We start from the raw sequence: 25,001 nt of genomic DNA, 5'->3' as shown, positions 1-25,001 counted from the left end.
TTTGCATGTTTTCGAACTGCTAGGTTGGCAGAAGCTGGGGCTAACAGTGGGAGCTCACCCCTGCTGTCCATAGACACCTCCAAGGTCACGTGGCCACCGGCATGACTGCATGGAGTGCCGTGACCTTCCCGCCGGAGCAGTACCTATTGATCTACTCACATTTTGCATGTTTTCAAACTGCTGGGGCTAACAGCGGGAGCTCACCCTGCTCCCCAGATTCAAACCTGCCACAAGTTCAGCAGCTTAGCAGTTTAATCCGCCACGCCACCGAGGGCTCCTATAATATATAATATTATAACAAATATATTTATTTATTCAATACCGCAATGATATCGTTAGCCGCTTTGAGTCAACCGGGGGGTTTACAAATAACTTAAAATAAATGTGTCGACAAACAAATAAATATGAATAAAGGAAGCATTGTTTTTGTAAAGTATTGTGAGTGTTTATTTAGATTTTATGCCACTATATAATTCTTGTCTGATTCTGCCTGACCGTATCGGTTTAGGTTATTGATGTTATCCTCAATTCACTGTTCATTTCAGGCCAGACTTACTTACTCCTGGGAGGAAGAATCCAAGAGGTTGCGATGATGCTTTTCGGTCCTCGGTCGTGAAGAAAGGGTGAGTGAGTTCTCCGGTCTTTCTTGGCCGTGTCCCAGAAGCATCCCCTCCTGACGTTTCGCCCACATCTATGGCAGGGCACCCTCGGAGCAGGTGAGGCCTGTCGAGGAACTCCTCTCTCCCCGTTTCCCGCCAAGGGGTTGCTAGGCAACCCGGCCCTCGCAAGTCACTGTCACACAAAACCCACAAACACAAGCCTTTCACACATTCTCAAACCTCCCACTTTCCCTCAAAAAGGGGACAGTGAGGCCTAGTGTGGCCTGGTGAGGCTCACTATGGCCTAGTGAAGCCTAATGCGGCTCACTATGGCCTAGTGAAGCCTAATGCGGCTCACTATGGCCTAGTGAAGCCTAATGCGGCTCACTATGGCCTAGTGAAGCCTAATGCGGCTCACTATGGCCTAGTGAAGCCTAATGCGGCTCACTATGGCCTAGTGAAGCCTAACGAGACCACCACAGCCAAGTGAGGCCCACCACGGCCTAGTGAGGCCTACTTCAACCTTTTCTCACATTCCAAACCTCCGTTGTGGAACTGGGGCAAACTGGACCTCATTTACCTCAAAGCCAAAACCAGTCAGGCCTACTGTGGCCTAGTGAGGCCTACTGCAACTTCTTCTCACGTTCTGAACCTCCATTGTTGAACTGAAGCAATCTGGAGCCCTCATTTACCTCAGAGCAAGAGCCAGCCAGGCCTGCTGCAGCACTTCCAACCATTATGAACACCCATTGTTGAACTGGGGCAAACTGGGAGCCCCAATTTCCCTCAAGAGAGGAGCCAGTCAGGCCTAGTGAGGCCTACCTCAGGTTTACACACATTCTGAACCTTCATTGTTGAACTGGGGCAAACTGGGACCCCCTATTTCCCTCGAAGCAAGAGCCTGTCACACATTCTGAACCTCCATGGTTGAACTGGGGCAAACTGGGACCCCCATTTCCCTCAAGACAGGAACCAGTCACACATTCTGAACCTCCATGGTTGAACTGGTGCAAACTGGGACCCCCATTTCCCTCAAAACAGGAGCCAGTCAGGCCTAGTGAGGCCTACAGCAGGTTTTACACACATTCAGAACCTCCATTGTTGAACTGGGGCAAACTGGGACCCCCTATTTCCCTCAAAACAAGAGCCAGTCACACATTCCAAACCTCCATGGTTGAACTGGGGCAAACTGGGACCCCCATTTCCCTCAAGACAGGAACTAGTCACACATTCTGAACCTCCATGGTTGAACTGGGGCAAACTGGGACCCCCATTTCCCTCAAAACAAGAGCCAGTCACACATTCCAAACCTCCATGGTTGAACTGGGGCAAACTGGGACCCCCATTTCCCTCAAAACAAGAGCCAGTCACACATTCCAAACCTCCATGGTTGAACTGGGGCAAACTGGGACCCCCATTTCTCTCAAAACAGGAGCCAGTCAGGCCTAGTGAGGCCTACCTCAGGTTTTACACACATTTTGAACCTCCATTGTTCAACTGGGGCAAACTGGGACCCCCATTTCCCTCAAAAAAATAGCATCCTGCCAGACTTACTGAGTCCTCCTGCAGCATTTCCAACATCCATGGTTGAACTGGGGCAAACTGGGACCCCTTTTTCCCTCAAAACAGGAGCCAGTCACACATTCCAAACCTCCATTGTTGAACTGGGCAAACTGGGACCCCCATTTCCCTCAAAACAGGAGCCAGTCGGGCCTAGTGAGGCCATTCTGAACCTCCATTGTTGAACTGGGGCAAACTGGGACCCCCTATTTCCCTCAAAAAATATCATCCTGCCAGACTGAGTGAGTCCTCCTGCAGCATTTCCAACGTCCATGGTTGAACTGGGGCAAACTGGGACCCCATTTCCCTCAGAGCAAGGGCCAGTGAGGCCTAGTGAGGCCTAGTGCCGGCCTTTCGCCCCCCGTGAAGGCCCGTGGTGGACGGGGTCAGCCTGGAGCCTCCTTGTGGCCTTGGCCTCCTCCTTCTGGGCCCAACAGGACCCTCCCCTTACAGAGAGGCTGCCCAGTCCGCAAATGTCCACCCGGCGTGAGTCAGGCCCGTGCCATCCCGGCCGTGTCCAGCTCGTCCTCCGAGAGGCTGATGTGCAGGCGGGTCTCGGCCCCCGAGGAGAAGGGCCACTTCAAGTCCAGGCCTCCGTCCGAGTCGCGCCCCGGGCCCCAGTCCAGGCGGCCCAGGAGGGTCTTGCCCAGCGGGCCCCGCACCCCCGCCCTGCCCCGCTCCCGGCCCGGCTCGGCACTTGAGACGGAGGGGACGGCCACGCCGGGGAGGGCGGAGGCGCCGGGGCTGCTGGCGCTCTCCGCGTCCATCGACGACGGGGAGGTGGTCTTGCTTGACCTCCTCCGCAGGGTCGGCGGGGGCGGGTTCAGCTTGGGGATGACCGGCTGGACCCTGAGGAGAGAAGATGGGAGGCTCGGGTTAGGGCGGGGGGGGGGGGGGCTAGTGAGGCCCAGTTAGGCCCAATGCGGCCTAGTGAGGCCTAGTGTGGGCCCATTGCAGTCGAGTGAGGTCCACCACGGCCTAGTGTAGAATGACTGCGGCCTAGTGGGGCCCACCGCGGCTTAGTGTAGACCCACTGCAGCCTAGTGGGGCCCACCGTGGCCTAGTAAGCCCCACCATGGCCTAGTTGCAGTCCCCCATGAGCGCATTCCCAGCTGTACCTCTCCTCCTGCGCCTTGCCCCTTGGCGGGCCGGTCCCGTTGGGCACGTTGCTGCTGGTGCTGGTGCTGCTGTGGGCGGCCTCGGAGCCTTCCACGCTGCGGAGCCCCTCGGGCCCCTCCATGGGCGGCAGGAGGAGGTGCTCCTGGCTCCCCGCGCCCTTTTCCGGGCGGGCCAGGTCCAGGTAGGACCCGCAGGCGTTGTGCAGGGCCAGGGGGCTGCCCAGGAGGCTGGCGGGCGTGGAGGCGGAGGGCAGGCTGATGTGGAGGCTGTAGTGGTTCTTCAGGTTGAGGGAGAGGGACTGGGCCAGGGACAGGTTCTGCAGCGAGCGGTCCACTGGGGAGGGAGACAGAGGAGGGAGGGGTCAGCCGGGCCCTTCCCTCCAGCGGGAGCCCCCGCAGGCCTTCCCGAGGGCTCACCTGGGTGCCGCAGCTGCACCTTGATCTCCAGCTCCTTGAGCTGCTTGACCAGCAGGGAGACGTGTTGGAGGAGGTCGCGGTTGGTGAGCAGCAGCTGCCGGACGCGGGCCTGGGCCTCAAGGCGGGCCGCGGTCTCGGCGGAGAGCTGGTCTTTCAGCAGCTGCACCTGCCGGACGGCGGGCGAGGAGGAGACTTGAGCCAGAGGGGTCAAGGGGGGGTCGGGAAAACGTTGGACGGGGTGGAGGGGACGGTGACCTACCTGGGCCACGGCCACCTGGGTCTGGTGCTGCTGCTGGAGGAGCCGGTGCTGGAGGAGGTGGAGGCCGTGCCGGGAGGCCAGCGGGGTGGCCCCCGAGGAGGAGGAGGAGGAGGAGCCGGGGCTGCGGAGGACGGAGCCCCCCTCGCTCTCCTGCGGTCCCAATGGGCAGCCCGTTAGTTCCCACCCCAGACACTCCCTTCCCACCTGCATTCCCTTGTCAACATATACAGGTCTTTCTCAGCCCTACAAAGGGGTGGAAAGACCAGCTTATACTCAAGTATATACGGTATACATTTCTACAAGGTTTTTTTTTTTTTTTTTTTTGGAAGAATGGAACCGGGACCCTCACCCGAGTATAAGCCGAGGGGGGCTTTTTCAGTCTTAAAAAAAGGGCTGAAAAACTAGGCTTATACTCGAGTATATACAGTAAATAAATAAATATAAATGTCGCATAATAATAATAATAATAATAATAATAATAAATATCCCAGCTCTCTCCTGAGATGGGACCCAGAAAGGCTCTGCTCTTACCTGGCTGCTCCGGTCCTTTGGCCCCGGGAGAGGAAATCCCAACTCGGCCACGGCCAGCGGTTGCTCCGAAGCCCTTCCGTCCGGCACCCCGGTCCCCTCCGGAATGACCGGAGCTCTTTCTCCGTCGGTCAAGGCCGGTCCAGCCAAGTGGAGACCTTCAAAGGACAAAGGCCGAGGAGACGTGACGCTCCAACCCAATGGGGTCAGGTGTGGCACTGACCACAAGAGCTGGCCATTGTGACCCTGTTGTCCTCCTCACCTTCGAGCGGGGGCTCCTCGGCCGAGTTGTGGCTGGCCCCGTCGGCCTGGCCGTCTGCGTTCTGCAGGGCGTGCTGGAGGCTGAGCTTGTGGCAGACCTCGAAGGCCTGGCCCACCGTCCGCACCACGCGCATGGCCTGCGTCTGCGGGGAGAAGGGGCCCAGGCCCCCAAAGGCCATCCAGTCCAGCCCCACGGCCTCCCCACACCCACCCTCCGTTCCCCCTGCGCCCCACCCACCTTTTTTTTGGACTTGAAGACGTTGCACCGGAAGGAATTGTTGGTGCCGTCCCTGGCGATGTAGCTGAAGATCTTCAGGTCTTGGGAGTCGTGCGAGACGTAGAAGATCCTAAAAAGGAGAAGAGTGGGGAAGAAGAAGAAATTTAGGTACCGCTTTATGCGGGGAGACTCATTGATTTATGACACCCTAAAAACTCCCAGCAGCGTGCGGGAGAATGAGGAAGTACTCCATCAAGGACTCGGTGTGCAATAAATCACTACTGACCGAGAGGGTCATGAGTTCAAAGCCAGCCCGGGTCAGATTGAGCTCCCGACCAATAACAGCCTAGCTCATTGTTGACCTAAGCATCCTGAAAGACAGTTGCATCTGTTGAGTAGGAAATTTAGATACCTCTTTATGCGGGGAGGCTAATTTAACTAACCAACGACACCATAAAAACTTCCAGCAGCGTGCACAAGAATGAGGAAGTACTCCATCAAGGACTTGGTATCACAAGTGACCTAAGCAACTTGAAAGACAGTTGCATCTGTTGAGTAGGAAATGTAGGTACCGCTTTATGCGGGGAGGCTAATTTAACTAACCAATGACACCATAAAAACTTCCAGCAGAGTGCGGGAGAATGAGGAAGTACTCCATCAAGGACTCGGTGTGCAATAAATCACTACTGACCAAGAGGGTCATGAGTTCGAAGCCAGCCCGGGTCAGATTGAGCTCCCGACCAATAACAGCCTAGCTCATTGTTGACCTAAGCATCCTGAAAGACAGTTGCATCTGTTGAGTAGGAAATTTAGATACCTCTTTATGCGGGGAGGCTAATTTAACTAACCAACGACACCATAAAAACTTCCAGCAGCGTGCACAAGAATGAGGAAGTACTCCATCAAGGACTTGGTATCACAAGTGACCTAAGCAACTTGAAAGACAGTTGCATCTGTTGAGTAGGAAATGTAGGTACCGCTTTATGCGGGGAGGCTAATTTAACTAACCAATGACACCATAAAAACTTCCAGCAGAGTGCGGGAGAATGAGGAAGTACTCCATCAAGGACTCGGTGTGCAATAAATCACTACTGACCAAGAGGGTCATGAGTTCGAAGCCAGCCCGGGTCAGATTGAGCTCCCGACCAATAACAGCCTAGCTCATTGTTGACCTAAGCATCCTGAAAGACAGTTGCATCTGTTGAGTAGGAAATTTAGATACCTCTTTATGCGGGGAGGCTAATTTAACTAACCAACGACACCATAAAAACTTCCAGCAGCGTGCACAAGAATGAGGAAGTACTCCATCAAGGACTTGGTATCACAAGTGACCTAAGCAACTTGAAAGACAGTTGCATCTGTTGAGTAGGAAATGTAGGTACCGCTTTATGCAGGGAGGCTAATTTAACTAACCGATGACACCATAAAAACTTCCAGCAGCGTGCGGGAGAATGAGGAAGTACTCCATCAAGGACTCAGTGTCACATGTGGACGGTCTGCAATAAAATCACTACTGAGAGGGTCATGAGTTCGAAGCCAACCCGGGTCGGATTGAGCTCCCGACCAGTAACAGCCTAGCTCATTGTTGACCTAAGCATCTTGAAAGACAGTTGCATCTGTCGAGTAGGAAATTTAGGTACTGCTTTATGTGGGGAAGCTAATTTAACTAATCTACGACACCTAGCGTGTGGAAGAATGAGGAAGTACTCCATCAAGGACTCGGTGTCGCGAGTGGACGGTGAAGCAACAGCTCCCCCTGTGGCTGGAATCGAGCATAACCCCATGAAACCAGAAGCTGTAAAACTCACCTGTAGACGGGGTCGTGCATCACCAGCATCTTGCCCTCGTCCCAGGTCCATTCTTTCCTCTAAAATGGGAATAAAACAGGTTTGAGAGAGAGAGGAAAGTTGAGAGCAACATGGCATTGTTTCAGAAGAGTGGAGTGATGTTGGCTGTGGCTTTGGATTGTATTTTAGCTTATGTTATTGTTGGGCTTGTCCCCCACATGAGCCGCCCCAAGGACTGTGTGATGTATTTTCGGATGATGCGCGCAGATCCCAGCAGGGTGGCCTTTTGCAGTTGGCAGATCGTGATTTTGTCAATGTCTCTTGTTTCCAAATGCTGGCTGAGATCTTTTGGCACGGCACCCAGTGTGCCCATCACCACCGGGACCACCTGCACTGGTTTCTGCCAGAGTCTTTGCAGTTCAATCTTGAGGTCCTGAGAGCGGCTGAGTTTTTCCTGTTGTTTTTCACCTGGGATGGCAACATCAATGATCCAAATCTTTTTCTTTTCCACAACTGTGATGTCTGGTGTGTTGTGTTCCAGAACTTTGTCAGTCTGGATTCGGAAGTCCCACAGTATCTTTGCGTGCTCATTTTCCAAGACTTTTGCAGGTTTGTGATCCCACCAGTTCTTTGCTGCTGGGAGGTGGGACTTAAGGCATAAGTTCCAATGAATCATTTGGGCCACATAGTTGTGCCTCTGTTTGTAGTCTGTCTGTGAGATTTTCTTACAGCAGCTGAGGATATGATCCATGGTTTTGTCTGTTTCCTTGCACAGTCTGCATTTTGGGTCATCAGCTGATTTTTCGATCTTGGCCTGAATGGCCTTTGTCCTGATGTCTTGCTCCTGGGCTGCAAGGATCAGGCCTTCTGTCTCCTTCTTCAGGGTCCCATTCGTGAGCCAGAGCCAGGTCTTCTATTATTATTATTATTATTATTATTATTATTATTATTATTATTATTAATGGCCTTTGTCCTGATGTCTTGCTCCTGGGCTGTAAGGATCAGGCCTTCTGTCTCCTTCTTCAGGGTCCCATTCGTGAGCCAGAGCCAGGTCTTCTATTATTATTATTATTATTATTATTATTATTATTATTATTATTATTATTATTAATGGCCTTTGTCCTGATGTCTTGCTCCTGGGCTGCAAGGATCAGGCCTTCTGTCTCCTTCTTCAGGGTCCCATTCGTGAGCCAGAGCCAGGTCTTCTATTATTATTATTATTATTATTATTATTAATGGCCTTTGTCCTGATGTCTTGCTCCTGGGCTGCAAGGATCAGGCCTTCTGTCTCCTTCTTCAGGATCCCATTCGTGAGCCAGAGCCAGGTCTTCTCCTTATCAGCTTTTCCTTCAATTTTGTCAAGGAACTTTCCATGCAATGTTTTGTTGTGCCAGTTGTCAGCTCTAGTTTGTAGTGCGGTTTTCTTGTACTGATTCTACTCTAGTTCGTAGTGCGGTTTTCTTGTACTGATTCTACTCTAGTTCGTAGTGTGGTTTTCTTGTACTGATTCTACTCTAGTTTGTAGTGCGGTTTTCTTGTACTGATTCTACTCTAGTTCGTAGTGCGGTTTTCTTGTACTGATTCTACTCTAGTTCGTAGTGTGGTTTTCTTGTACTGATTCTACTCTAGTTTGTAGTGCGGTTTTCTTGTACTGATTCTACTCTAGTTTGTAGTGCGGTTTTCTTGTACTGATTCTACTCTAGTTTGTAGTGCGGTTTTCTTGTACTGATTCTACTCTAGTTTGTAGTGCGGTTTTCTTGTATTGATTCTACTCTAGTTGGTAGTGCGGTTTTCTTGTACCGATTCTGCTCTAGTTTGTAGTGCGGTTTTCTTGTACCGATTCTGCTCTAGTTTGTAGTGCGGTTTTCTTGTACCGATTCTACTCTAGTTTGTAGTGCGGTTTTCTTGTACTGATTCTACTCTAGTTTGTAGTGCGGTTTTCTTGTACTGTTTTTTGTCTGCTGTGCTTATTATTATTATTATTATTATTATTATTATTATTATTATTTTAGAGGGTCTCCTTGCTTCTGGATCTGAAACACACCAGGACTTGTATGTATTTGGGAGCACTTGCAGAGACTCCTAGCCTGGATTTGACATTACGATTACGAAACCAGCTCAGACCCGCAGGTGCAAACCTGACCCGAATGCATGGCTGTCCGTTGGAGCGTAACGTTCCCTCCCTGGGGCAGCTCTGGAGTCGAGAGAGAAAGAGAAACTCCGTCGCCCTGGGAGGCCGCCTTGGAAGAACGTTAATTATACGGGCTTAATTATGCCGCACCTGCTCAGCCAGGAAGCACCAAGAGCCGCGGGGCATCCTTCATTGTCCCGTGTTTTTTTACAAATCCCAGCAGGTCGGCTGAGGACCGTTGCTTTCCGGGCACGAAAAGCACCATCAAAGCCCTCCCAACAGATGGCCTTCCAGGCATCCAAAGGAGGAGCCCCCTCCGGACTCCGCGGCAGTGAGTTCCACTGCTGACGCGACCGGGAACAACTCACCTTCTGTTTCTTCCGGAGGATGACTTTCACTCCGTCCACGGAGACCACGAGGTTGACCTTCTTCTTCTTGATGTTCTTGGCTTTGAATTCATACTGAGGAGGAGAAGAAGAGGAAGAGCCTACTGAGTTTATCCTGGACATTACAGATATACCGTATATACTCGAGTATAAGCCGAGGCACCTAATTTTACCACAAAAAAACTGGGAAAACATTGACTCAAGTATAAGCCAAGATACCAATAAAATTACCGTATATACTCGAGTATAAGCCGACCCAAATTTAAGCCGAGGCACCTAATTTTACCACAAAAAAACCTGGGAAAACATTGACTCCAGTATAAGCAGAGGATGGTAAATTTCAGAAATAAAAATAGATACCAAAAAATTACATTCATTGAGGCATCAGTAGGTTAAATGTTAAAGACTGTCCAACTCTGATCAAATCATGATTCTCATCTTCTTCAATGTAAATGTGCTTATGTATCCTTTTAATAATAATAGAGTAAAATAATACAAGTAACAATAATAATAATAATAATAATAATAGAGTAAAATAATACATGTAATAAGAATAATAATAATAAATAGAGTAAAATAATACATGTAATAATAATAATAATAATAAATACAGGAAAATAATACATGACTGTCCAACTCTGATTAAATCATTATTCTCATCTTCTTCAATGTCAATGTGCTTATGTATCCTTTTAATAATAATAGAGTAAAATAATACATGTAATAATAATAATAAATACAGGAAAATAATACATGTAATAATAAACAGAGTAAAATAATACATGTAATAATAATAATAATAATAATAAATAATAATAATAAATATAAATACAGGAAAATAATACATGTAAGAATAAATAGAGTAAAATAATACATGTAATAATAATAATAAATACAGGAAAATAATAATAGCAATAATAAATAGAGTAAAATAATACATGTAATAATAATTATTATTATAATAGAGTAAAATAATACATGTAATAATAAATAGAGTAAAATAATACATGTAATAATAATAATAATAATAATAAATACAGGAAAATAATACATGTAATAATAGAGTAAAATAATACATGTAATAATAGAGTAAAATAATACATGTAATAATAATAATAATAATAATAATAATAATAAATAGAGTAAAATAATACATGTAATAATAAATACAGGAAAATAATAAATGTAATAATAATAATAAGATCAGAGTGAAATAATAAATGTATTAATAATAATAGAGTAATAGGGAAAAATAAATGTAATAGTAGCAACAATAATAGAGAAATATAATAAATGTAGTAATACCAATAATAATAGAGAAAAATAATAAATGTAGTAATACCAATAATAATAGAGAAAAATAATAATTGTAATAATACCAATAATAATAGAGAAAAATAATAAATGTACCACATATTCTCGAGTATAAGCTGACCCAAATATAACCCAACCAGGACCCTCACCCGAGTATAAGCCGAGGGGGGCTTTTTCAGTCTTAAAAAAAGGGCTGAAAAAATAGGCTTATCTACAGTATATGTACACCCCACTTGCCTCATTTCCAACAGACCTCTGAACAAACCTCCGAGGATGCCATCCACAGATGCAGGTGAAACATAAGGAAAGAATGCTACATTTGCCTTTTCAGGGCAACCCTTGTTGTTGTTTTGTTTACCTTTGATTACGGCTCCGTGGGTTGAATAATATCTGTTTTGCAAAACGGTCGAGACTAGAAGTGCTTTGGATTTTGGAAGACGACGTACATAATGAAATCTCATGGAGATGGATGGAGCTCAAGCCTACACATGTGCTTGTTGCCGTTTCATAGGCGCCTTATATCTATCCGTAGCCAGGAGGCGAATTTATACACAACGTTTTCCATAATTGCACGGCTGGAACCAAAGTTTGTGTACGTTGAGTCATCGGAAAGGAAAGGTGCGACGACTCAAGGGTTTTGTGAGTTGCCTTCCGCCCGGGAGGAACTTTTTCTGTGGTCAGCCGAAAAACATGTTTTAATTGATTTTATTTATTCATTTATTATTCAAACTTATATGCCGCCACTCCCCTAGAGCTTGGGGTGGCTTACAAGAATAGGCTAAAATCTAACAATTTAAAAACATCTTTTAAAAAACCAATAGCAGAAATCAAAAGCCTGCCATTGTTGTTGTATGCTTTTTAAAATGTATTTATTGTTGTGTTTGGATTCGTTTTTACTGTTGTATTTTTATATGGTTTGGGCACGGTCCCTTTGTAAGCCGCCCCGAGTCCCTTTGGGGAGATGGGGCAGGATATAAGAATAAAGTATTATTATTATTATTATTATTATTATTATTATTATTATTATTATTATTGTTGTATGACACAGCAAACAAGATAGACATGCTGGATTTCGTATCACAAAATCACAAGTCGAACACTTCCCAAGTGTCTAGGACTGTGTGATGTATTATTATTATTATTATTATTATTATTATTATTATTATTAATTGTATGACACAGCAAACAAGATAGACATGCTGGATTTCGTATCACAAAATCACAAGTCGAACCCTTCCCAAGTGTCTAGGACTGTGTGATGTATTATATTATTATTATTATTATTATTTTATTGTATGACACAGCAAACATGATAGACGTGCTGGATTTCGTATCACAAAATCCCAAGTCGAACACTTCCCAAGTGTCTAGGACTGTGTGATGTATAGTTGTTATAATAATAATAATAATAATAATAATAAATTATTATTATTATTATTATTATTATTATTTTATGACACAGCAAACAAGGTAGACGTGCTGGATTTCGTATCACAAAATCACAAGTCGAACACTTCCCAAGTGTCTAGGACTGTGTGATTTATTATTATTATTATTATTATTATTATTATTATTATTATTATTATTATTATTATTTGTATGACACAGCAAACAAGATAGACATGCTAGATTTTGTATCACAAAATCACAAGTCAAACACTTTCTAAGTGTCTAGGACTGTGCGATGTATCGATATTATTATTATTATTTTATTGTATGACACAGCAAACAAGATAGACATGCTGGATTTTGTATCACAAAACCACAAGTCAAACACTTCCCAAGTGTCTAGGACTGTGTGATGTATTTTCGTCCATAGCCAGATCTTCTCCTTATCAGTTTTTCCTTCAATTTTGTCAAGGAACTTTCCATGCCATGTTTTGTTGTGCCAGCTGTCAGCTCTAGTTTGTAGTGCGGTTTTCTTGTACTGATTCTTTGTCTGCTGTGCTTTGAGGAGTTTCTGATTTTTGACTTCAATCAAAGCAGGTTCTTCACTTTGCTTTATATATTCTGCCAGGGCATGTTCTTCTTCTTTGACTGCTTGTTTAACTTGTAAGAGTCCTCTGCCACCTGATCTATTATTATTATTATTATTATTATTATTATTATTATTATTATTATTATTATTATTATTATTATTAACAAAAGAGGGGTGTGTGAGCCTCCTCCCAGCAGAGCCCTTGCCACAAGGACACTGCAGGTGGGTGTGGGCATGCTAAATAATGCAAGAACCCTTCCCCCTTTCCTCATCAATGGCTATTTCGGGCTGCGGCACAACAGCCCAAGCCTTCCTGCACCAAAACTTGGAGGAAGGGACCCCACGAGCCAAGAGCCTGGCGTGAGAGGAGGCTCTGTGAGAGCGAAGCTGTTTTATCTTCCGTCTGCCATGCAGGAACCCACATACTCAAGAAAGAGAGAAGCCGCGAGCCACATCCCCGACCTTCTCCAGCTTTGCTTTCTCTCCAAAAGCAGCACTGAATAGAGTCGGCGAGTCGTGAAATGCATGTCCGTGTCCGCAGAGCCGTCTTTGCACGGCACGTCGGGGCCAAGGAGGTCTCCGCGAGGTCATAGAATAAGAGTTGGAAGAGACCACATGGGCCATCTCGCCTGACGCCCTTCTGCCTTTGTGCAGGAAAGGCACAATCAAAGCACCCTGAGAGATGGCCATCCAACCTCCAAGGAAAGAGCTTCCACCAGACTCCGAGGCAAGTTCAGTTCAGGCAACGCTGCATTAGAGTGAGAAGCTAAGCCCGAGTTCTCTTGTTCCTGGTTCAAGTCAAGCTCTGATTTTGGATTTGATATCTATATCCTGGAAGTTTTCAGAGGCAAGTTGTTTATCTGAAGCAAAGTTCAGGCAACGCTGAATTAGAGTGAGAAGCTAAGCCCGAGTTCTCTTGTTCCTGGTTCAAGTCAAGCTCTGATTTTGGATTTGATATCTATATCCTGGAAGTTTTCAGAGGCAAGTTGTTTATCTGAAGCAAAGTTCAGGCAACGCTGAATTAGAGTGAGAAGCTAAGCCCGAGTTCTCTTGTTCCTGGTTCAAGTCAAGCTCTGATTTTGGATTTGATATCTATATCCTGGAAGTTTTCAGAGGCAAGTTGTTTATCTGAAGCAAAGTTCAGGCAACGCTGCATTAGAGTGAGAAGCTAAGCCCGAGTTCTCTTGTTCCTGGCTCAAGTCAAGCTCTGATTTTGGATTTGATATCTATATCCTGGAAGTTTTCAGAGGCAAGTTGTTTATCTGAAGCTCAGTTCAGGCAACGCAGCATTAGAGTGAGAAGCTAAGCCTGAGTTCTCTTGTTCCTGGTTCAAGTCATGCTCTGATTTTGGATTTGATATCTGTATCCTGGAAGTTTTCAGAGGCAAGTTGTTTATCTGAAGCTCAGTTCAGGCAACGCTGAATTAGAGTGAGAAGCTAAGCCCGAGTTCTCTTGTTCCTGGTTCAAGTCATGCTCTGGTTTTGGATTTGATATCTATATCCTGGAAGTTTTCAGAGGCAAGTTGTTTATCTGAAGCTCAGTTCAGGCAACGCAGCATTAGAGTGAGAAGCTAAGCCCGAGTTCTCTTGTTCCTGGTTCAAGTCATGCTCTGATTTTGGATTTGATATCTGTATCCTGGAAGTTTTCAGAGGCAAGTTGTTTATCTGAAGCTCAGTTCAGGCAACGCTGAATTAGAGTGAGAAGCTAAGCCCGAGTTCTCTTGTTCCTGGTTCAAGTCATGCTCTGATTTTGGATTTGATATCTATATCCTGGAAGTTTTCAGAGGCAAGTTGTTTATCTGAAGCTCAGTTCAGGCAACGCAGCATTAGAGTGAGAAGCTAAGCCCGAGTTCTCTTGTTCCTGGCTCAAGTCAAGCTCTGATTTTGGATTTGATATCTATATCCTAGAAGTTTTCAGAGGCAAGTTGTTTATCTGAAGCTCAGTTCAGGCAACGCAGCATTAGAGTGAGAAGCTAAGCCTGAGTTCTCTTGTTCCTGGTTCAAGTCATGCTCTGGTTTTGGATTATATATATACTGGAAGTTTTCTATCTTTCTCTCCAAAAGCAGCACTGAATAGAGTCGGTGAGTCGTGAAATGCATGTCCGTGTCCGCAGAGCCGTCTTTGCAGGGCACGCTGGGGCCAAGGAGGCCTCCGCGAGGTCATAGAATAAGAGTTGGAAGAGACCACATGGGCCATCTAGTCCTTTCTTCTCTCCCTAAGCTCTTCCTTTTGCTTTGCATTTCAGAGGGAGAGAGAGAGAGATATTATATAGGCGGCACTTGTAAGGAAACGTTTCCTCGCCAGCCCGACCTGAGCTCGGTTCCTTGAGTTATTTAAATCACGATTTGCATATGTTTTACATAATTCCGGAGCGGGGAAGCCTTATCTTCGCTGCCGCGAGGGATAACGGCACCCTGCTTCGTCGAAGTATTAGCAGCGACAGTAATAATAATAATAGCGATAGCAATAATGATAGAGGAGAGCCGAGGGGTGGTGCTTCCCCTGTGGAGTCTCTCTCGGTGCCGTTTTGCCGGGTATTTTGCTCATCGAGGAGGGACATTCCCAGCCCAGCAAATCCAAAATCAGAGCATGACTTGAGAAGAGTGTGAGAGGAGGCTCTGTGGGAGCGGAGCTGTTTATCTGATTGAGAAAGAAGCTCAGCGTGGCGAAAAAGGAAACTTGGGCCTTCCAGGTGTAAGCCCATGGTGAGAGAAGGCTCTGTGAGAGCGAAGCTGTTTATCTGATTGAGAAAAAAGCTCAGCGTGGAAGCGAAGAAGGAAACTTGGGCCCTCCAGGTGTAAGCCCATGGTGAGAGAAGGCTCTGTGAGAGCGAAGCTGTTTATCTGATTGAGAAAAAAGCTCAGCGTGGAAGCGAAGAAGGAAACTTGGGCCCTCCAGGTGTAAGCTGGGTGTGAGAGGAGGCTCTGTGAGAGCGAAGCTGTTTATCTGATTGAGAAAAAAGCTCAGCGTGGAAGCGAAGAAGGAAACTTGGGCCCTCCAGGTGTAAGCCTGGTGTGAGAGAAGGCTCTGTGAGAGCGAAGTTGTTTATCCGCATGAGAAAGAAGCTCAGCGTGGAAGCGAAGAAGGAAACTTGGGCCCTCCAGGTGTAAGCTCGGTATGAGAGTGTAGCTGTTTATCTGACTGAGAAAGAAGTTCAGCGTGGAAGCGAAAAAGGAAACTTGGGCCCTCCAGGTGTAAGCCTGGTGTGAGAGAAGGCTCTGTGAGAGCGAAGCTGTTTATCTGATTGAGAAAGAAGCTCAGTGTGGAAGTGAAGAAGGAAACTTGGGCCCTTACACCTGAAGCTCGGTGTGAGAGTGGAGCTGTTTATCTGATTGAGAAAGAAGCTCAGCGTGGAAGCGAAAAAGGAAACTTGGGCCTGGTGTGAGAGGAGGCTCTGTGAGAGCGAAGCTGTTTATCTGATTGAGAAAGAAGCTCAGCGTGGAAGTGAAGGAAACTTGGGCCCTTACACCTGAAGCTCGGTGTGAGAGTGGAGCTGTTTATCTGATTGAGAAAGAAGCTCAGCGTGGAAGCGAAAAAGGAAACTTGGGCCTGGTGTGAGAGGAGGCTCTGTGAGAGCGAAGCTGTTTATCTGATTGAGAAAGAAGCTCAGCGTGGAAGTGAAGGAAACTTGGGCCCTCCAAGTGTAAGCTTGGTGTGAGAGGAGGCTCTGTGAGAGCGAAGCTGTTTATCAGCATGAGGAAGAAGCTCTGCTGGATTGGGAAAACAAACCAGTACGTTTTTTGAGCTTTGAACCTTGGGAGTCGGAGTCCGAAGGGAATCAAGGAGACACCCATTGGCTTGTTGACACTCGTTGACACGTCCGTGGCAGCTGTTTTGGGTTCTCGCTTAGTGCCGGAATATTCGGAATCCCGGTCACAGAAAGAAGGCGATATTTTTAGCTCTGAATTTCCCCGTCGGTGCTGCTGCCTCTCCGTCTACCTGCAGCATTTGAGATAATGAACCAAGGAGACAGAGTCGGAGGGAGATTTTATGTGGCCGGAAAGGTTGCCAACGCTTGGGACGGGTCCAACGTGCAGCGACCTCCCAGGAGAGAGATGCGGAAACGAGGCCCCAAAGTACGGCTTGGCTCCGTCTCTGCCGCAGCAGGAAAGGAAGGGTGAGAGCGAAGCTGTTTATCTGCAGGAGAAAGACGCTCGGCGCTCACCTCGCCCTTTCTGATCTTTAAACCCTGTTTAATATTCCAGAAGAGCAACAACATCGCCGTCAAAGTCAGGGCAAACCCGCCATCGCTGAGCAGCTAATAATAATAGTAATAACGGTGACGAGGATGCACCAAGGAGAGGACTTTGGTGAGAAAGGGAGCGATTAAATTCAGGCTTAGCGTCGCCTTAATGACAAAATTGACATTCAGCTCCAGGCTCGGAGCAACTTCTCCTTGGTTCTGAAAGAGGACGTTTCGGGGAGAAAGCGGCCCAAGGGAGCGAGGTAGACAGGCGGAAAAGGCTTTCTAGTTTCCAAGGTCTCCACCAGATAAACACACCTAATGGTAAACACTGCTTGTTTGTCTTTCTGTATGGCAGAAGGAAGACAAAACAGCTTCGCTCTCACAGAGCCTCCTCTCACACCTTTCAGTACACTGCTGCCTTGGAGTCTCCTTCTCTGGACGCTTTCTTCTTCTTTTTGAATATTTTTTATTACATTACTATTAATTTGTTACAAAGAAAAGAAAAATCTTTACAATTCATATAATTAAGTCTTTTCCTTCCCCCAGTGTTCTACCCCATCACCGGAGTCCATTTCTTTATAATGAAACTCGCTGTGCCCGGCCACGCGTTGCTGTGGCGAAGTCTGGTGGTCTGGGAAATAAAGTAATGAGGAATTGGTGGTAGTTAAGGTAAAGGGTCAAGGTGTGGAGTCCAGATAATCCAGTGCAAAGCAGATAATATAAGATTATAAATGGGTTATATAGCTGTGTGGAAGGGCCTTGAGTCTACACTGCCATCTAATCCAGTTAAAATCTGATAATGTGTATTTTATAGGCAGTGTGGAAGAGGCCTAAGTGAGGCCTAACTCTGCCTGCACCCTGGGCTGAGTGGGTTGCTAGGAGACCAAGTGGGCGGAGCTTAGCCTTCTAACTGGCAGCAATTGGATAAAAACAATTATTCCTCTCCCTCTAATTAGGACTTTATTTTTCTTTTCTTTTTGTTGTATCAACCTAGAGGCGTGGATGATGGGTTGTGTTGTCAATTTTAGAGGTTGGGGGGTGTTTAGTTTTGTTGTTTTGTGGGTCGCCATGATGCCATCACTCATTTATATATATATATATATATATATATATAGATAATGAAATTTATTTATAATTAAATGATTCTAATGCACTTTATCTATTTATGAATTTGTTACCCATAATGTGCACCATACACTTTGCTTATCCACTATTGCAACCTCATTGTTTTTAACCTGATGTTTTAATTCTGTGTTGTGTTTTTTCGCCTATTGTGTATATTTTATTATTGGTTTCTGTTGTTGTCCTTTGATGTTTCATATTTTATCATCGCTTGTATTTTGATTTTGCTGTAAGCCGCCCCGAGTCCCCTTCGGGGGAGATGGAGGCGGGATATAAATAAACATTATTATTATTATTATTATTATTATTATAGTCCAACCAGAACCTCATTTCTTCTGATGGGGGTTGACTCCCATCTTCTCTCCTTAATGTTTCTTCAATAAATTTCTTCCATATCCTTTCAAAATCATTTTTCTTCCGTAGGCCTTTTTTGACATTTACATTGCATGCTAATTTATCATTTATTGCTAATTTCCAAATTTCCTTGTTTTAATTTCCACCTCCTCTGGACGCTTTCAAGCAGAGTCTGAGTGGTCATTTCAAGAGGGTTTGGATTGTGTGTTCCTATATAACAGAATGTGTTTGGCACCACGATCCAAGGAAGCAACGTGTCAATAACCCACTAGTACGTTTCCCCTGGAAGCAAGGAAGTGCGACAAACAAAGCCCAAGACACCCACCGTTGTTGTATCTCAGGCCCTGACTTTTCATGGGCCACGCTTTTTGCCCTACGGTTGAGCTTCGTTCCCATTCGGCACCGTCCTCAGGAGTGTTAGCGTCATACTTGTCGGCATCCACGTTGCTTCCAACTGATGGCATCCCTAGTTATTAGACATCCACCGTTGTTGTATCTCAGGCCCTGACTTTTCATGGGCCACGCTTTTTGCCCTATGGCATCGCTACGGTTGAGCTTCGTTCCCATTCGGCACCGTCCTCAGGAGTGTTAGCGTCATACTTGTCGGCATCCACGTTGCTTCCAACTGATGGCATCCCTAGAGTTATTAGACATCCACCGTTGTTGTATCTCAGGCCCTGACTTTTCATGGGCCACACTTTTTGCCCTACGGTTGAGCTTCGTTCCCATTCGGCACCGTCCTCAGGAGTGTTAGCGTCATACTTGTCGGCATCCACGATGCTTCCAACTGATGGCATCCCTAGAATTATTAGGTGAATCCATCGCTTGGGTGTTGAGAGTCATGGGGACATATTTGCCTGCCGTCTCCTCCAACTTCCTCTTTCACGTCTTTCCTTGTTCGGGGGCCATTGGCAAAAGGCAGCCCCCCCCCCGGTTCCACTTGGACGGGGAATGTGAAACGGGGTGTCCCCCTCCTCCTCCTCCTCCTCCTCGCGCTGTCTCTCATGAAAGGAAGCAAAAGGAAGGAAGGAAGGAGAGGGGGAAAGAGCTGGCCCGCGACACAAGAGGCGGCTGCTTCACAAAGCGGATTAAGTGGGGAAGAGTGACGGGCCCCAAAGAAAGGACAGGAAGCGGGCGGGGGGCTCAGAAAGCCCTTGGCCACAAAGGCATCTCCTCTGTGCCGCCCCCACGCAGGCCTGGCTCCCGTCAGTGGAGGGAAAATGGGAGTGAGGGCTCTTCTCGGCACAGAATCCTCGAATTGGATTCTCAAGGGAGTGAGAGGAGGCTCTGTGAGAGCGGAGCTGTCTTATCTTCCTTCTGCTAAGCAGGAAGACACAACCCAAGCTTTCCTAATTCATGGCCATCCAGAGGAGGACTCCCGGGTATGGAAAAGAACCCAAATGCCATTCATTCTGGAGGACCCCAAGTGTGTGAGAGGAGGCTCTGTGAGAGCGAAGCTGTTTATATTCCTTCTTTAGTAAAGCTGTTGTATTATATGGAGGGAAAATGGGATTGTGGGCTCTTCTCGGCACAGAATTCTCGAGTTGGGAGAGACTCCAAGGGTGTGGGAGGAGGCTCTGTGAGAGTGAAGCTGTTTATATTCCTTCTTGAGTAAAGCTATTCTATTATATGGTGAGAAAATGGGATTGTGGGCTCTTCTCGGCATGGAATCCTCAGGTTGGAAGAGACCCCAATGGTGTGAGAGGAGGCTCTGTGAGAGCGAAGCTGTTTATAGTCCTTCTTTAGAAAAGCCATTGTATTATATGGAGGGAAAATGGGATTGTGGGCTCTTCTCGGCACGGAATCCTCGAGTTGGAAGAGACCGCAAGGGTGTGAGAGGAGGCTCTGTGAGAGCGAAGCTGTTTTATTTTCCTTCTGTAACCAAAGAAGACACAACCCAAGCCCTCCTAACTGATGGCCATCCAGAGAAGGACTCCCAGGTGTGGAAAAGACCCCAAAGACCATTCAATTTGGAGGACTGCAAGGGTGTGAGAGGAGGCTCTGTGAGAGCGAAGCTGATTTATCTTCCTTCTGCTTTTGGCTCGTGTTCAGCTTGTGGTCTAGGAAGACCACAACCCCCAAGGCTTGGCTTCTGTTCGCGGCGCGTTGCCAGGAGGCCTTCTGGAGCCAAGGAAGGCGGAGGTGGCCTTTGAGAACAGGAACATCCTGACACTGTTTTCTGGCAAACCGAGCGGAAGATGCTCCTGGGCAAAGGAAGGAAGGAGGAAGGAAAGGCGGGCAGGAGGGGTGCGCAGGCTGACTCACCCGGATCCTGCGCATCGCGGCCACGATCTCCACGCGGCTGTTGGGCCTCGGCACGTCCAGGCTGCCGATGTACTAAAGGGAGGAAGAGAGAGAGGAAAAGGAAAGGGCATCACAATCGGGTCCAGCTGGACGGGAGGGATCCGCCACCCATGCGCCACCCAAGGCAGCGGGAAGCGACGTGCGGGGTGGCGCGCCTGGCCTTAGACCCCCCTCCAACACCCCATCCCATGAGATGGGAAAATCAGGGAAAAGGTCATGATGTTTTCGTCATGTGCACATGCCTCTTCACATCGTAATTAATGCTCTTGCTGGGTCCCCTTTGAGTCCCCGAATCGGGAGAAAGGAGGCGGGATCAAAATAAACAAGGCTAATACATAATATTATTTAGTAAATAAGATTATGTATTAAATAGTATTTATAAATAACTTATTAAATAATAGTATTTATAAGTAACACTTATTAAATAACATTATTTATAAATAACATTATTTAAATAATATTATTTTTAAGTAACACCTATTAAATAATATTATTTATAAATTATTGCTTTTTCTGGATTGTAATGTATGTTATTATTTATTGTATTGTTAAATTGTGTTATGATATGTTGTTTTATATTTTGTCATATTGTATGGTTTTGGGCATGGCCCCATGTAAGCCGCCCCGAGTCCCTGTTGGGGAGATGGTGGTGGGGTATAAATAAAGTTTTATTATTATTATTATTATTATTATTATAAATAACATTTATTAAATAATATTATTTATAAATAACATTATTAAATAATATTATTTATAAATAACACTTAAGGAGCCTCCGGTGGCTCAGTGTGTTAAAGCACTGAGCTGCTGAACTTGCAGACTGAAAGGTCCCAGGTTCAAATCCCAGGAGCGGAGTGAGCACCTGCTGTTAGCTCCAGCTCCTGCCAACCTAGCAGTTCAAAAACATGCCAATGTGAGTAGATCAATAGGTACCGCTCCGGCGGGAAGGTAACATTGGGGCTCCATGCAGTCATGCCAGTGGCCACATGACCTTGGAGGTGTCTACGGACAACGCCGGCTCTTGGGCTTAGAAATGGAGATGAGCACCAACCCCCAGAGTCAGACGTGACTGGACTTAACGTCAGGGGAAATCTTTACCTTTTACCTTAAATAACACTTATTAAATAATATTTATAAATAACATATATTAAATAATATTATCTATAAATAACATTTATTAAATAACATTATTTATAAGTAATATTATTTATAAATAATATTATTTATTCCCCCCCCCCCCCCCGGTGGTGCGGCGGCATGTTAAAGCAAGGGCTGAGCTGCTGAACTTGCGGACTGAAAGGTCGGCGGTTCCAACCCGGGGAGCGGGGTGAGCTTCCACTGTTAGCCCTAGCTTCTGCCAACCTAGCAGTTGGCAGTCATGCCAGTGGCCACATGACCTAGGAGACTTAATAAATAATAAACAAAAACGAATAAATAGGAGTGGGCCGCCATATTGATGCAGGCTGGAGTACAAAAATTCTGGGAGTGTGCATCTTTGCTCTGGGTGACACTCTCTCGGCCTCGAGAGCAAGGCGGGCTTTGAAAAGCCTCTGCCAGGAGTGATTTGAAGGCGTGCAAAAAAGCAACGGCAATGAAACAAAGCCCTAAAAGGCTCCTCGAGAGGGACTTAAAGGATCAGTCGCTTAAGGATCCTCTAAACCGGCACTCAGGGTGATGAAGGCGGGAAGAGAAGGGGCCAGTGCCATGGCAGGGAAGCAGGCGGAACGTCAGGAGAGAGTGCTGCTTGTGGGGCATGGCCATACATCCTGGAAAAACACGCTTCAACTCAGTGATTATAGAATCATAGACTCATAAGAGTCCAACTCCGTACCCAGAAGCAGGAGAATCGCATTCAAAGCCCTCCCGACAGATGGCCATCTGGCCAGGAAAGCCGTCGGCTACTTTTGATACCACCAAAGCAATGGGACTGGAAGCAGAATTCTCCACGAGCAGTCCCTCAAGATTAATTAAACGGACGTCTGGACGTCCAATTAAGTCCCGCCGGAAAACGACCAAGATTAAAATCGTAATTACAAAATATATATATAAAATATAATAAAATAAAATACGCAACAGGACGAACCGGTTTGCACCGACACCGAGGAGGGGACGGAAACACAGAGTGACCTTTCCGAGGGAAATAATAACTGGCCGCAGTGCTTTTCATGCGTGGCCACTTTCCGCAGATCAGGCCGCTTGAGACAAACCCGTCTTGACCGCCCAGCGGGAGGGACGCCAAGCGCTTTGGGAAATCCGAAATCTGCAGAGCCTGGGAACCCTTTGGGGTGCCATTATTAGAATAATATTAGGCGCATGCAAAGCCTCGGCCGGGGACTCTATTGTTGAGGAACTCTATTTTAAAATATTTTTATATATACCAACTTGCAACCCGTCCCTAACTGAACCTTCTTTGTATTGCTATATTCCTAAGTTTGAAATATTTTAAAAATTCTTGCAAGACGCAAATTTGCAATCTCTGTCCCTCTTTATATTTTTCTAAGTGGCTTTGTTGCATTGCTATATTCCTATTTTAAAAAAATATTTCTGTAATATATTTTAAATTTGTTGTCTGATGCAAACTTTTGCAAGCTGTGCCTTCCCCTCATTTAGCCTTTGTGTCTCAGGATGCACCTGCACTGCATAATAATAATAATAATACAAAATCCAGCATATATATCTCATTTCCTGTGTCAGACTATGTCTTTGTGTCAATAATAATAATATTAATAATAATAATGATGACGATACTGTAGTAATAATAATAATGATGATATGATGATGATAGTGTTGTCGAAGGCTTTCATGGACAGAATCACTGGATTGCTGTGAGTTTTCTGGGATTTATGGCCATGTTCCAGAAGCATTCTCTCCTGACATTTCGCCCACATCTATGGCAGGCATCCTCAGAGAGTGTGGTTATTGTTGTTGTTGTTGTTGTTTTTGTGTTGTCGAAGGCTTTCATGGCCAGAATCACTGGGTTGCTGTGAGTTTTCCAGGCTGCCTGGCCATGTCCCAGAAGCATTCTCCCCTGACATTTCGCCCACATCTATGGCAGCCATCCTCAGAGGTTGTGGGACTATTATTATTATTGTGTTTTCGGAGGCTTTCATGGCCGGAATCAGTGGGTTGTTGTGTATTTTCCGGCCTGTATGGCCATGTCCCAGAAGCATTCTCTCCTGACATTTTGCCCACATCTGTGGCAGGAATCCTCAGAGGTTGTGAGCCTTGCAGGTTCAAAGCCTGGCTGCTTCCTGCCTGGGAAGCGGGGGGAAGAATTCTTTGTTGGAAGGACTGCACTCAGTAAAACAGGGGAATTCCAGGCAGGAAACAATCGGAGCCAGCTAACAATTTCCAACAAAATATTCCCCACAATCAGAAAAACAGGGGAATTCCTGGCAGGGAACAATCAGGGCCAGCTAACGCTTTCCAACAAAAGATTCCCCACAATCAGAAAAATCAGGGGAATTCCAGGCAGGAAACAATCGGGACCAGCTAACACTTTCTATCAAAGGATCCCCACCCTGCCTCCCGGGCAGGAAGCAGCCAGGCTTTGCAACTGCGAGGCCGTTCAATGCTAATCAAAATGAACTGTGGCAACATTCACATTTACTTCCAACAAAGAATTCTTTCTTCCTATATATATATATATATATATATAAACCCCACAAACCTCTGAGGATGGCTGCCACGGGTCTGGGCGAAACGTCAGGAGAGAATGCTGCTTTGTAAAGAAATATGTATAATATTATAATATTACTAGCTGTGCCCGGCCACGCGTTGCTGTGGCGAAGTATGGTGGTATGGGAAATAAAGTATTGAGGAATTGGTGGTAGTTAAGGTAAAGGGTCCCCTGGGCTGAGTGGGTTGCTAGGAGACCAAGTGGGCGGAGCTTAGCCTTCTAACTGGCAGCAATTGGATAAAAACAATTATTCCTCTCCCTCTAATTAGGACTTTGTTTTTCTTTTCTTTTTGTTGTATCAACCTAGAGGCATGGATGAGGGGTTGTGTTGTCAATTTTCGAGGTTGTGGGGTGTTTACTTTTGTTGTTTTGTCCGCTGCCGTGATGCCATCACTCTTTTATATATATAGATGTTGGGGAGATGATTGGCAGGTCTGGGGGCCAACTTGGGCCCTCCAGGTGTTTTGGACTACAACTCCCACAATTCCTAGCAGCCTACCGGCTGCTAGGAATTGTGGGAGTTGTAGTCCAAAACACCTGGAGGGCCCAAGTTGGCCCCCAGACCTGCCCTAAAGGTCCCAAGCCCATGCAACCCCCCGATCTGTCGCTCTGCACATGCTCAGAGGCCCCCTCACCTTGGCCTGGAAGACGATGCCGTGCTGGAAGGCTTCCTCGCTGTGCAGGGCCGACCCCCGCGCCTCCCCGCCGGCCTCCTCCACCAGGTTGTACCGGTTCTGCAGCCGCGCCGGCATCCTGCCTCCCTCCTCGGGCCCGGAAAGGACCCGGATGAGCCCCCTCCCC

The 25,001-nt window shown here is 46.5% G+C and overlaps 1 protein-coding gene across 1 annotated transcript; it reads right to left on the bottom strand.

The window, feature by feature from the left end:
* Window positions 1–420: 420 nt before the first annotated feature.
* On the bottom strand, window positions 421–25,001 carry LOC103283010 (carboxyl-terminal PDZ ligand of neuronal nitric oxide synthase protein). The gene is made up of 11 exons (XM_062959752.1): window positions 24,836–25,001; window positions 20,483–20,554; window positions 9,246–9,338; window positions 6,768–6,826; window positions 4,981–5,089; window positions 4,744–4,885; window positions 4,485–4,639; window positions 3,954–4,103; window positions 3,695–3,860; window positions 3,278–3,611; window positions 421–3,008 (listed from the first exon to the last, which is right to left on the bottom strand). Exons 1-11 carry the CDS (start codon window positions 24,950–24,952, stop codon window positions 2,651–2,653), a joined length of 1,755 nt encoding a protein of 584 aa, XP_062815822.1. The 5' UTR covers window positions 24,953–25,001; the 3' UTR covers window positions 421–2,650.

Source organism: Anolis carolinensis, unplaced genomic scaffold (genome assembly GCF_035594765.1).
Source record: "Anolis carolinensis isolate JA03-04 unplaced genomic scaffold, rAnoCar3.1.pri scaffold_7, whole genome shotgun sequence".
NCBI classification, from domain to species: Eukaryota; Metazoa; Chordata; class Lepidosauria; order Squamata; family Dactyloidae; genus Anolis; species Anolis carolinensis.
This window is presented reverse-complemented; position numbering and strand designations above follow the sequence as displayed.

What these genes read in the sequence shown, in the direction of transcription:
- LOC103283010 (XM_062959752.1), bottom strand. Translation starts at nt 24,952, where the DNA reads ATGCCGGCGCGGCTGCAGAACCGGTACAACCTGGTGGAGGAGGCCGGC. An exon ending in GCATCGTCTTCCAGGCCAAG is followed by an intron (nt 20,555 to 24,835) that starts GTGAGGGGGCCT and finishes TCCTCCCTTTAG; the next exon opens with TACATCGGCAGCCTGGACGT. An exon ending in ATGCACGACCCCGTCTACAG is followed by an intron (nt 5,090 to 6,767) that starts GTGAGTTTTACA and finishes TCTCCTTTTTAG; the next exon opens with GATCTTCTACGTCTCGCACG.